Below are 14402 nucleotides of genomic sequence, written 5' to 3'. Positions count from 1 at the left end.
TGTGTGTGTCCAGATTTGACTGCACTCAAAGGGAAGTAGCACCAGGGGGAAGTTGGCTTGCTAGTTCCTTGTGGCAGGTTTCCATGGATACCAAAGTTCTGGACTAATTACACATCCAAATCCCTGGTGTCCCCATCCTTTTCTCTATCGCTCTCCATCTCTTTTCTGTTCCCCTCCTCCTGTGCTTATTTTGATCCTTTCCTGTATCCAGCTGTCTAGGCAGCACTCTCTTGCACTGAATGACTTCCTCGCCTCTATTCTCCTACAAACCTTTACTCCATCTTCCTCACTCAACTTTCTTCCTGTTGTGACAACATTTCTTCCAAGTTGTGACATTTAGCCCACACAAGTCAGCCAACAATTTACTGTGTTTTCCCCCACACACATAAACACACACAATTTATAGGTAAAGGGTGTTGGCTTGTACAAACTGTCCATCAGTAGGTAGGACAAAGAGCATCAGTTTGTGGTTACCTCATTCTGATAGGTGAAACCTCATCTTACATGCTCTTTATTTATTTGCTCTTTCCTCTCTGACCCCACCACTGTCCATCTGCCCCTCCCTCTCTAACTGCTGCACTATGTTCTCCCTTTGCACTGCTCTCACAATTACTGGGACACACTACAAATTCTTCGTCATGTATTACTCCACAACACCAACACATTATATTTGGCAGCAGATACAAATTAGCTGTAGATCTCAGTTGTCATGAGTGTGCAGGTGAGAGGGGGTGGAAATCAACATCACCCTATTGACAGCTCATCAGCTAATGTTCACGGACTATCAGACACAGCATCTTAAAAAGGAAACCACATTTCACCTCTGCCTGGAACAGATACAGCTGCAAAAAAAAAGAAAAAAAGTGCCAAGTGAGCTGAAGTGTAATTAAATTAAGACAGTTTATGTGATTATCTGCTCTTCATGGAAGACACAGAAGCCAGCATTCATTTTTTGTCATAATGCCTGAAGTTTTTCCAGCCAAAATGACAAAAAACAGCTCTGTGAATATAAGGACTCAACTACTTGTGATACCTCTAAATGGAAGACACTTTTTAAAAGATGCACTCAATGCTGAGAAAACTATACAATGGTGAGATCGTTGATGTTATCGGAGCTATGGTTTGGACATGTGGAAATTAGAAAGTTTACTATATGGGGGTGGTTATAATTAAAACTTTGCATAACGGGACATGTAGCAATTCCAAGCTTTTGGATGCATTTTAGAAGCTCAAAGTATGTCAGTTTCACAGTTATGTGGCAGTACTCATTGAAATATCCATCTGTCCAAGATTTTTTTTCTGTGCTTTTCTGTCATTCTATATAAACTGACTCAGTATTACATAAGTCATGATGCTTTTATTACCACACAACCCACGTATTTCACACAAATACAGTAACTGTACAATATATGCAGAGCAATCTAAAAGGTAAAAGTAGCTGTAGGTAAAATTGATTTGATCCATTTGCACTACAAAGAGCTATGCTCGAAATGGCATTGTGTAAGCTGCATATTAGTAACAGGCAATAACGATATGCTGGTTCAGGTACTTCTGTCTTAGCATTTGGTATTTGCCATTTGTCAGTTAAAAACTATCATTTTATTCCAGGTGAATTATTTCAGGCTTTTTAAAACACTTTTTGGCCAAAAATGTACTGCCTGGCCAACAAAGTCTTACCTATTTGCTTCATTTAACCAAGCAAATAGGTAAAAGTCACTGGATTATTACTCCAGCGACAAAGAATGATTAATTACTACAGTGGCTGGCAACAGGTTATTTACTGTAACCCCAGTTGATGCACTGAATAGCTTCTCATTTCTTAAACAACTGATTATGATTAGGATTATGATGAACCATCATCATTCAAGGAAGAAATGTGTTCTCACTCACATCACAACTCACAAATATATATAAAAGAGCATTTCCACACACACTATGATGAGATCAACAGATTCAGACTGAACAGCTGTGTAGCCTTAAGAGAAGCACTTATCAAAAAGGGTAATCAGGGAAAAAAACCTTCAGTTTTCTAGGGAGCATAAAGATTGGACTCTGTAGCAATGGAAAAAGTCAGGTTGTCTGATGAGTCTAGATTTATCCTGTTTTAGAGTGATGGGTGCATCAGGATAGGATGACAGGTGGATAAAGTATTGCACCCATCATGCTTAGTGCCTACTATACAAGCCTGTGGGATGGTGTTCTGATCTGGGGTTGCTTCAGTTGGTCAGGTTTAGGTACAACATTATGTGCCCAGAAAATGAGGTCAGCTGACTACCTGAACATTCCACCATGAGCAGGTTTTTTCCATCAATGGATTTTTTCTTGATGATGTCGGGAATCATCAGGCTCAAACTGTAAATGAGTGGCTATCTTCGCACATGGATTGGCTATCACAGAGTCCAAAACTTAATCCCACTTTGTTATATGCTAGAGAAGACTTTACTCAGCAACTCTCCCAGCATCAATACAAACAAATTGTCACAACAAAGTTCTGGACAGAACTATATGTTGTGACACTGCATACGCGTACACAAACAATGCCAATGGAAATTTGTGCTGTAAGTCAAGCTAAAAGCAGACCAACATAATATTAGTGAGAGTGTTTTTTTGGCCGGTGACACTCACTCTAATTTGAATGAAGGGGAATGAGTAATAGACAAACCTGGAATCGATTTCAGATGAACACAAGTGGGGAAAAATAACCACACAGACAACTGCTACCAGAGAAGTTATTAATGAAACTCACTGTAAAAAAATAAGTGAAAAGCTCAAGCCGAGAAGCCACATTCAAACAATTCTAACTTTACTGCATGGGCTAAAATGACAGTCTGTCACAAAAATCACAGCATGATACTCTCAGAGCTCAAACACACAAGTAGATTTTACCAGAATAAGTAGCATGTGGAGTCATGAAGCCAAATGCACAAATTAATAAGCTTGTTTGAGAATATTTTGCTTGTGATTAATGTTTTCAAAAGGTCTGAAGACCATCAATCCTGAGGAATCAGGTCAGTTTAGATAGTTTAGATGTCCGTTACCCCTCCAGGGTGACCATCTGAGGCTGTGACAATCAGACGGTACTGGTCAGTTGTCTCCCTGTCCATAGGCTTGTCCAGAAGTAGAAGGCCAATCCTGTGGAGAGGGGTCAGAGAAAAGACTTGTATTACTTTTATAAAGGAGGACACTTTGATTGTAATTATTCTTTTACTTTATTTTTGTGTCAGATCATTAATTTAGGGAAATATGTTGGATATATCACTTAACGACATGATGTATGTCTGCATTTCATTATTTGCATTCATTTCGAAAAATAAGGGAAAAAGAATGTGGGCAATGATCAAAAAGAATGAGTCTGGGATGAAGAGCAGGTGTGAGCTTAAATGCTCCCACTCTGTCTTTCTCTCTGTAGCCAGTCTCTTGCTCCCAAAGCACACGGACAGGCAAAGATTCATGTTTCCCTTCTAATGACTGCAGCAGACACCGAGACCCTCCTGCTCGTTCACATGGCATAATTTGGCACTCTGGCATTCCAAACACAAAGTGTGGATGCATTCCCATGCAGAGCACTGAATTATCTTTGTTTGCACACAGGCACACAAGACGTGAGTAAGTGCAGCCATACAAAAACACACACCATGCACAAAACAATTCCAGTGCCACACTCAGGAGAGGCTCTGCCAGAACTGCAAAAAGGAAGGAAAGAGGAATGCATCTGAACGCACTATTAGATTAATGCCCGTTGCAATTCCCTGCTGTCCCCATGCTCCTTCACATTTCTAATTTAAAGCTCCTGTGGCCAAGCAGTCCAAGCAGAACCTGGCTGCTACTTTTCTACTGCCTCTGCAGCCCATAACTGTGAAACTATAGACCCTCATTTTACAATCTGACAGGCAAGTACTGACACCTCCATCAACACTGTCTATTTTTCTAAGTACTTGCCCCAAGGTTATAGTGAACACACTGCTTTGAATCCACCACACCTGATGATCGGTGGTTCAAAAGGCCAAACACAGTTTTCTAAAACCACCGTAAAAATGCAGAACAGCTTCCTTCGCTGGCTGCTGTGCTCATGTTTATTTATACATAAGGTGGAGAGGAGAAAATAGCATTCTATTCTGAATGAAAGCATAAGAAACCATGATGTGTGACAGAAGATATACATTGATAACTGTTATTATTATAGTGATAATGATGATGATCTTGATGGTTATTAAGACAAAGATTAAAATGATTCATTCTGCTAGCCTGGGGAGTTTTTTTTCCTCACAGCAGCTAAAGTATTCAACTACACTTGAGCGGCTGGGTCTGAGGGGTTCACTGATTATGTGCGATAGAGCCCTCCCTCCTCTCCCCAGCCAACACAAATGAAACGATGCTGTCAGATCTATGGGACACTGTTAACAGCATCATCTAGAGTGTCAGCGCTGCACTTTAGCAGCTATCTAAATAATAACACTAACATCTTTCACTTTGCTCTTATCATGACTCTTTATGGTAAACTATACTTGATGTATAGTGTCTATCTGGCTAGGAAAGGAGCGGAAAGGCATAGAAGAGATTATCATCTAAGCCAAGATGAAGTTCATTCATGCCACAAGGAGAAAGTTAAGCTACAGCTGCTGCATTGTTATGTTTGTTGTTTGCACAGTGCTGTGCAAAAGTCTTGATCCACCCCTCACTTCTTTACATTTTGCTTCAAGAAGCCAGACTCAAGTGGCCTTAGTTCTCTTTCAACCTATTTTCAGTCCAGTTCTTGTACCTGACCATTTTCAGAGAAATGTTTTCACCTAACACTGACCTTTGAATCATTCAAGCGTTCAAAAAGGCATCAAGTCAAAGGAAGATGAAGCTGTGTAATCTACACAGACAGCTAAGCAAAGAACCAATTTGAAATCGTATCTTTAGGCACCTTGTTAGAAGCAAACTGTCACAAAAAACACAATAACGGTTCTCATGTCTTTAGTTGAATCTATAAAAATATCAATGACAACTCAGTTTGACAGGCATAAAAAAGTATTTTTACACCACAAATCATATCTCAGCATGGTGTTCTTAAACAGTTTGAGGAAACTGGACAAAAGAAGTGGCAGACTTGCAAAACTATGTACAGTACACTGAAAGTCATGTGTTTGACACAGGCATGACACAGACCTGACAGATGGATTTTGTACATCAATTGAAGCGAGCCTACTGGAAAGGTGGCTGTCAGGAAGCTATTATTAAGAAAGGGTGACAGGAGAAAAGACTGAGGAAAGCCAAATTAAACAAGTACTGGACTTAAAATCAGTAGCAAAGGGTCTTATTAAGCGATGAATCCAAATTTGAATTTTTTGGTTTATATGTACAGAGGTTGTCAGGAAAGCTGTATAACAGTGAGTGCTTGCAGCTATCTGTAAAACATGGCGGAGGCTCAGTTATGGTTTAGGGCTACATTTCAGGTAGTGATGTTAGGGATCTTGCTAAAAAATCAACAGAATGATGAACACAGAAAAATACATTATACCTAACGCAGACCCTGGAACACTGTCAGGCATGGATTGGCATCCCCAGAGCCCGGACCTCAATGTCACTGAAGCAGCGCAGCATCATTTTGTTAGAATTTTTGCCTAAGTTGAGCTGAGGACAGTTCAGGCTTTGTTGAGGAGTAAAGATTGGTTATGCCAATATTAACTGAACAAGCTAGTTAGGATTTGACAAAACTGTATTTTTTTTAAAATAAATTACTGCTACCATTTTCCAAATTTTCCGACAAACTATGATGAATGAGAGGTGGCTCAAAACTTGCACAGTGTTGTATTTAAAACTGAGTCTGATTACCATATTGTGCCCAATGTTAGTTTCACTGGACAGTAAAAAAAAAAAAAAGAAGAGTAATTTCACTTGAACCCCTTTTAATTTTGGTTTCAATTCCACTTTGAAGCAACACACTGAGCTGCCAACTAGAACACACTGCAAGTATCAAAGCTGGCATAGCCTCCAGGTTAGGTTTTTATGACTCTGAGAAACTACAAAAAGAAAACTGACTTCAAAGACGATGCTGTAATCAAACAAAAGTAGGCAGGGTCAGAGTACTCAAAGTAGCATCAAGATCTGCAGACTGAAAACCCACAATAAAATTTATATAACGAATGTTGTTGTAGCTGATTAAATACTGATATTTGATTTTTTATGCATTTTATTTGACAGCGATATACTGGCCCAAATGTAAGACGATCTCAAACACTGATGCTTAAAAGATTTATGATCAAAGCAATATGCACCGAGACAGAAATTTTACATTTCTTTCTAGTGGAAAATCTAGACATAACAGTAAGTGAATATGAAGCATTTCCACCTCCTTTAGGGGTCTCTGCCCCATTTATAAGAAAGTTCTTACTGGAGGGCTCATTATTCATACAAGCTGGATTGAGCCAGCCTCCTATGTAGCCTGTTATCTGAACACGCAGCAATGCAAAAATCTCTTCACTGAATCAAATCTGAGTTCTGAGGGTTGAAAAATTAGAGTGTGCAATACGCTCTGTACTGTAAATTGCACACTCGTCAGTTGTACTAATAATTTTTTTGATTCATCATGTGCTATATCAGCACTTGCTTGCATTTATTATACTGATAGCCTGGTGAAAGCCTGTGATGTGACTGTAACATTTTTGACACACAATGAATGAGCTAAATGGAGATGTGTCTATTTATTTTAGCATGATTTCTGTCATATCTGGTTTAGGAGATTACAGTGCCAGTGGCAAAAATAGCGATCCCCTGCTATTTTGATTGTGTCACCATGTTTTTGCTTACCGTGACTAAACCACACAGCAAACGACTCTCTATAAAAACATACAATTTTAACACCGTGGAGCAAATTAAGAGTGGCGAAAAGGTGGCAATACAGTACTGCAACACACCTTGTCCTTACCTAGCTGGGAGGTTGAAAACGCAGACAAAATAAGCTTTAATCAATTAGTGAGACACATGTCTGGCAAGGCCCTGCATTTTCAGTCTCCCCATGTCTCGTCACTCCATATTTCTTGTTCGTTTATAGATGAGAAAAGCACTCAGCGCCCACAATATTTTATGCTTTTTGCTTGCTCCGTAGAAGTAGGTGAGTGAGTTTTTTGTATGCTAATGTTGAGATCTCTCCAAAACATGTTTGCTGTTTTATGATAATTTATTAGAAAACTTATTCTTGTGGACTGCGGCCTGATGGCTGAGCCATTGCCACCACACCAGCTCGCTGCTTCTTCAGTCAGATGAGCTAAAAACCTTTTCTAATTATTTTAGCCGACCTTGCTCTGCAAATTATGGAAGAAATAGGCTGGCAAGGTGAGAGCATGTGATCGCAGCCTTTGTGGGGTTCAAAATGTCCAAAAACAACACTCTGAAGCTAGTCGGAGATCTAATGAATAGCAGTGAAGCATTTTCCAATTCAAAATCTTCTAAACTAAAGACTGCATTCCTCAGTACAAATGCTAAACCGAGCAAGGTCTAAAGTATATAAGCGGAGTCTCTGGTTGAGAAATAGTCACCTCACTGAGCCTCAACTGGTAGCTTGATTAAATGGTACAAATATGAGCCAAACTGTGCCAATATGTGAAGGTTAGTGCTTCAGGCTGTCCTATTAGCACTTAATTTGTTTGCAGTTTTCTTCTGTATGGAATTGTCTTCATATTTTAAAATAACAAACTCCAGCAAACTCTTTGAAAAAAGTTATCTCTCTATGAGAACATTTGACAGTATAATTAAAACCAATGAATGCCAAGTGAGCTTCTATATTCCTCCATCACAAGTGCACATCTGTCACTTCACTTTATCTTCCCATCCAAGTCATTTGCTGTGTCCATTGTTATTGTGAAAGCCGTCTTCAACGGTTGTCATACTATTTACAGCATGTATAGCCTTTGCACTCACAAAGCAATTAAAGCCTTCCATTAAGTTGCCATTTTGCTTGCAGATCACTGAGTAAATATATTCTCTAATATCAGCCTTATTGCTAAAAATCAAAAAGTCAGACACAATCCCATCTGGACTTACGTTTCAGTGAGGTTAAAGACCTTCTGGGAATCCCCGCTCAAAATGCGATATCTGATCGGATCGTTCTCTCTGTCTATGGCCTAGAGGAAGAAAAAAGACAACAGGAGTCTGAAGGCCATATGCTGAAGGGTGCAAACAGGACAGCTGAGCTAAAAGGATGCTGCACTGGAGTGAAAACAAGCATAGTGCAGGATATGAAATGTCAGTAAAAAAAAATAAAAATCTGTTGTCTAAAGTACAACATATACTGACACAGCAAGTCACACCGATGCCTTGTGTGAATTTGTGACTCACCTGCAGATTGAGCAGAATAGCTCCTATCCTCATAGCTTCACTGACTTCTAGGCTGTATGTCAGGAGAGGAAAGCGTGGTGGACTCTGATTGTTGGGTGGCAAAACCTCGATGTTGACTGTTGTGATGGAGCTCCTGGCAGAAATACAGACACCAACTGACTTTCAGCATTAGTTTCTATTTGACCAACTGTTGAGCTGTAATGACCTCTTGCCCATAGTGCAGTCAAATAGGTTAAATAAACACTGTATTTACTTTTTATAAATACTTTGATTTAATTCTTAAAATGGATTAAACTTTTTTTAGTATACTCATTACTCATCAATGACAAAGCAAAACATTTTTTTTGTTAATGTAATAAAATAAATACAATTTAATTTTATACTTGGTTGAAATACTTTTTTCCCAAACTTACTAGGAATTTCTCACATTATTATTGGCAAAACTGCTCAAACTCAACTAGGTTGGATCAATTTTATTTTATTTTATTTTTTACTGTATTAGATTTAGATCCAGACTCTGGCTGCCTATACTGTGTTGTTGACTTGCTGGCCTTAGGGGATGAAATTGAGGCCCAATTATTCCTTGACCTGTGTGGCCATATCTAGGAAAACTGTTGGTGGTTCCAAACTTTTTCCATTTGATATTGACAGAGAATACCATGGCCCTGGGCAATTTCAATTTTTCATGTATCCTTCCTACATTTGTTCCTATACACAATCTTGTCTCAGGTTTACAGTCATATCTCTGTATTGGTTTTGTCTCTCACATCAGGTGTCAGACTATATATAGATATGTGAATGTCTTCTTTTAATTACAGCAAATACAGTCAATTCAAACTCAAGACATAGTCAATCATCAGTTAACAAATTAGCTAAAGAAAGAGTTGAAAGCAACTCAAACACAATGTAATGACACATCAAAGTTCACTTGTATTGAGCTTTTACTGCAGAAATGTAGAAAAGGAGTTTTGGTTACACTGGTTTTTCTTTGTGGTTGACAATCTTATAATGAAAAGTGCATTAAATCTCAAGATCAAGGCTCTAATGATTGCTTAAATTCGTCCGCCTTCTTAGTTTTCATAGAAACATAAAAGTGTAACTGATTTTAATTGTTTTGTTTTTTTTTCCCAACATGTCTTGTTGAACTGGTACTTAACTTTTACTTACTTTTAGTAAGTAAAAGCCTAACTGTACTGAACATGAAGTCCTATGAGGAGTAATTTTGTCACCATGTTAACCAGTTGGTGAATATCTCTATGACAACCTTTCTTTGACTTAGTGAAATCAAAACAGACACATTACAGCCTCTTTCACAACATTGTAAAAATTGAGTGGCGCACTGAAACACTGAAATTATTTCCCTTTGACAGCTCCAAGCACACATTTTAAAAAAAAGAAAAGAAAAAAGAAAAGGAAAAACTAAAAAGATAGTTTAACCACAATGAGGAAAAAGGATACATTCACTCAAAGTAGCTAGTCCAAATAACTATTTTTTCCATATTTCAGCCCCCAAAAAACTTTCTGGGTCATTTCAAGCCATGTTGTGAATTACAATGAGTTCATATTCAATTAGATAACACTGGCAAATCTGTTCATCCAGATGGCTTCGGCTCTATGAAACTGCTTTTCATTCTGAAAAGAGAAACAAATCTGCCTTCTTTAAAAAAAAACAAAGAAAAAGAAAAAAAAGGTACAGAACATCAATCACAATAACAAAACTGCTTCCATCAATGTAGAACTCTTCAATGTTCAAATAAATCACCTTCTCTGGGTCTCTGGTGCATTGTCGGAGGCCCTGACAGTGAGTGTGTAAGATCGCCCGACAGTTAAAGTGACACCAGGTGCCACGGTGATGCGTCCAGTGCGATTACTGATGATGAAATCTCCTTGGGCGCCAGCCAGTATCTCATAGGTCACCAAACCATTCAGCCCTTCATCTGCATCTGATGCTGTCAGCTGAGAGAAATTAGGGAGATAAAAAAAAAAAGCTACACATTATACACACAGTGCCTTTACATTTTCCTTTTTCTCCCCTTTGCTTTACACCTAGCAGAAATATGTTTACTAAACCACTCAAGCAAAAAATATTTCTGAGTGGGTGGGGATTGTGGATGAGGACCTGTTTAGCAAATAAGTTGCAGAGGTATTCCCAAATATAAATATATTTTTCTGGACAATATCATCTGCATTATGCTTATTTTTTATTTTTATTTAACCTTTATCTGTACAAGTAGTCTCACAAGAGACACCCGTTTCAGTTGTTAAATGTTACAATTATAACAATAAAAGAGAAATTGTCTATTGTTTACAGTACAGCCATATCAAAAAACAGTGATGATTTCACAAAATAATTTGTATGTGTTAAAGTCTGTGAAATGACAAATGCATAGATAAATTTACAGGGTCTGCATTTAAGCAAAATCAAATCTAAACAATTTTGGTTTGTTTAACTTAATGATGAGCAAAGTTGCAAACTACTTTCACTACTTTCAGCCTTTCATATAAAATATGGAAAGCTATGTTGACAGACAGGTGACAGACATAGTTCTTTTGGCAAGTGTGATGGAAAAAATGATACGTAAATATATCATTTATTTCTTGATCCCATATCAAACAAATTAAGGAACCACCCTTTCCTTCAAGGAAAATTATTTAGGGCATCCCGCTGCTTGTAAATACGAGCCCTCATAGTGTAGTTGGCTTCATATCTTTAGGGCCTTGAAACTTTAATCCAAGTTACCATGACCTCCTTTTCCATGCTCCTGTCATTGGAGTAAGAGCTGTAGCATCAAATAAGCAGCAGAATCCTCAGGGGGCTTCAGCTCTCATAAATGGCTTATAAAAATCGGTTAAGCGGTCATACCAGGCGCTCTGTGACCCCTGGCCTCATTTCAGGGAGGGTGAAACGGCTGTTTTTTAAAAACGATTAAACTTGACCTTTTCAATGTCTGACTTTTTTTTTTTCTCTTTTGAGGAGAGGCCGTGCTGAGTGGACAGATCAGCTGAAAGATGAAAGAATCATGCTCTGACTATCAAATAAGACAATAAAATGATAGAACTCTTACTCCTCTGTTGTAGCAAAATGAGGTTATGGTTTATGTTTTGAAGAACTCCTCTCCTATGCCATAAGTTTGAGCGAGCTGTAATTATGACCTCTAGTTAGCTTTTGAAGTTAAGTGACCTTTAGCGTCCCTTTAAATAAGCGCATGTAAATTATTAGCTAGTGTTGTCATCTTCACTGGAATGACAGTAATTTCCACAGGCTAACTAAATATTGCCTGAGCACTCCCTAACCAATCTGTTTTTGTTCCTACCCAGAATGAAACAATGAATGAAAAATGTCCCTTTCAGTAATGCCTACACGAGTCTGCTCAACGTTTATCGTTTTCATGCACAGATGTTAGATTTGGTTATCTTAAGCATACACGCATAACAGAAAAGAGGGAAGTATATCATGACCTTTAAAACCAGTGCACTAATGAAATCAAAAATGAACAATGTTCCTAATCCATAAAGATAATCAAAATGGACTAAACAAACAAGAAGAAAATTGTGTTTTATAAACAAAATACGTAAGCGGGGGGGGTTAATTCACGGTCATCACGAGTGCCTTCCACTATGAATGAACCAAGCTTGTGCACTGAAGATATAGATAAAAGCATTGTCTGTGACTTGTCTGACAGGACTACAGATGAGATGAAGGGCACTATTCCAGCACAATGCACTGGATTGTTGTGGTTATTTGTTTTGAGCATGAAAGAACGTGCGTGAGAGGGATTCTGTGTGATGAGGAAAAAGATGGAGACGTAGCGTGGCGTGCTGGTGTAAGAGGAAAGAAGCAAAAGCATGATTGTTGGATTGATTACCTGTAGCACCGTCTCCCCCGGCTGCATGTTGGTGAAGACTTCAACACTGTAGGAGACCTCTCCAAATGTGGGGGTATTGTCATTGGCATCAATGACCAGGATGTTGACAGTTACTGGCCTGCTCTGCTGGACGCCATCTGATGCCACCATCTATAAACACAAGAAAGAGAAATACCTAATAAAGCGTACACATGTGAAGTCCATTTTCCTCAGATAAATCATAGATAATTGATTATTTTATTCAACCTTAGGCTTTCACTATTTGATAAGCATAAGTGTGAAAAAACGTTTTTACGACCTCAACACCAGTGCTTACAGTTTTCCTTTGTATGCGTTCATTTTTCTTTCCTTTGACATTAGAAAAGTGTTTAGAGAAGAAAAGGGAGTGCTCGTCTGAAGCTGCCTAAAGGACAGATTGCAAACTGAACAAACCACATGTTTATTTGTCCCTGGCAGCTCTGATCTCCAGTACTTGGCGAGGTAGAAAGAAAATGGACTGAGCAGAACAACAAGTGCAGTGTAGGAGAGGGTAGATCTAAACAACTGTGGCAGCAGCAAGAAATACATGTTTTGACGCTTTGCACTAAGCGTCAAAATTGAAATGACAAATCCTGCTGGTTATACTGTATATCAGGAGATTGCTTTTAGTAGCAGCTAAACACTCACAGCGAAGGTGTTGAACAGAAACAAATGATAACATATAGAACCATGCTTTTCCATCCTATCAAACTGTGTTTCTGTTCTTGAGCCAGAACTGAGATGCCAAGAAGTTTTAGGGAGACAAGAAGGAAAGCAGATTTGGATTTACTGAGACAATCCATACTTATACATACTTATATAAATGTGTAAGTACTGACTTATGTAAACCATGGCATGCCTGACTAATATGTTTACTATGAGCAGTGGATTAAACTGATTCCAACTGAGAGGACCCATTTCCGAATGCAGGGGCCAGTAAAATAGACAAAAAAAACTTAATGGGTTGATTAAAAAAAAAACAAAAAACCAAAAAACCAAATTTAAATATATAAAAATAAGAATCCAAAAAGAAGCATGAGGACTAAGGTATAAAAATGAAGGGCAAATAACAACAAGAAAGACATGAATATATATTCGGTGTTGATTGTAAATGAAACACAGATGGGTTCCCAATAAAACTCATTGGATATCTAACCTTCAAAGCAAACAAAGCAAACAAAAAGAATGGTAAATGGTAAATGGCCTGCATTTGTATAGCGCTTTTCTAGTCCTTAAGGACCCCAAAGCGCTTTACACTACATTCAGTCATCCACCCATTCACACTCACATTCACACACTGGCGATGGCAAGCTACATTGTAGCCACAGCTGCCCTGGGGCGCACTGACAGAGGCGAGGCTGCCGGACACAGGCGCCACCGGGCCCTCTGACCACCACCAGTAGGCAAACATGGGGTTAGTATCTTGCCCAAGGATATTTGGCATGCAGCCAGGAGGCAGCCTGGGATCGAACCACCGACCTTCTGATTAGTGGCTGACCTGCTCTGCCACCTGAGCTACAGCCACCCACAGTAATAACTGTAATAACACACAAGAAATAACTTAAAAATTAATCAAATCTATCACAAAAGCTAAACATGAATATAGCTTGCTTATTGCAAGGGAAACTAACTAGCTAAACACACATTCACATAATACTTTACAAACATATGCACAAAAATGTTTTTTTTCCCCTAAAATCTTGGATACTATCTATACCCTACATCTACAGTACAGTTTAATATAAGTTAGAGTAATAAATTTGCTAAATAAATTATCCCTGAGAAATACAAACACACACACATTAGTCAAAGACGTGAATCAATATGTTTTTCAAGGTTAGGTAGAAAGTTTTATAGATTCTGATGAACTCATATCCCAAAAAAGTTTTAAAAGTGAAAAATGTAAAGCCTGTTGTGAGATCAGCCTGAGACATACCTACAAAGCTGAAAACCAAATACTACATAAATATTTAGCATTATCAATTTCAAACACTATAGAGGCAGACTCCTTCAATTTTGAGTGTTCAGATATTAAGGAGGAGGATCCTGATGGTAGGCAACAGTCCATTTGTTTCATCTTGGTTTCTCTTCCCAGGTCCATGTTGGGGGCAGGGACTGGAACTGGATAATGAGCGGTCTGTAGTCATGTGTTCTTGGCTTGCACTATCCCCATTGCTGCTTAGAGACTCGCACTGGTGG

The 14402-nt window shown here is 38.6% G+C and overlaps 1 protein-coding gene across 1 annotated transcript in view; it reads right to left on the bottom strand.

Moving 5' to 3' along the window:
• Positions 1-14402, bottom strand: part of LOC146505497 (protocadherin-15-like) — a 174783-nt gene that overhangs the window by 73624 nt on the left and 86757 nt on the right. The window contains exons 14-18 of the mRNA XM_085181679.1: positions 12186-12335; positions 10082-10275; positions 8320-8452; positions 8026-8105; positions 3039-3132 (exon numbers count right to left, since the gene is read on the bottom strand). Coding sequence (XP_085037805.1) covers positions 3039-3132; positions 8026-8105; positions 8320-8452; positions 10082-10275; positions 12186-12335 — 651 coding nt within the window. The remainder of the gene's footprint in view (positions 1-3038; positions 3133-8025; positions 8106-8319; positions 8453-10081; positions 10276-12185; positions 12336-14402) is intronic.

Source organism: Neolamprologus multifasciatus, chromosome 13 (genome assembly GCF_963576455.1).
Source record: "Neolamprologus multifasciatus chromosome 13, fNeoMul1.2, whole genome shotgun sequence".
NCBI lineage: Eukaryota > Metazoa > Chordata > Actinopteri > Cichliformes > Cichlidae > Neolamprologus > Neolamprologus multifasciatus.
The sequence above is the reverse complement of the archived record's forward strand: the minus strand, read 5'-3'. Positions and strand labels throughout refer to the sequence as shown.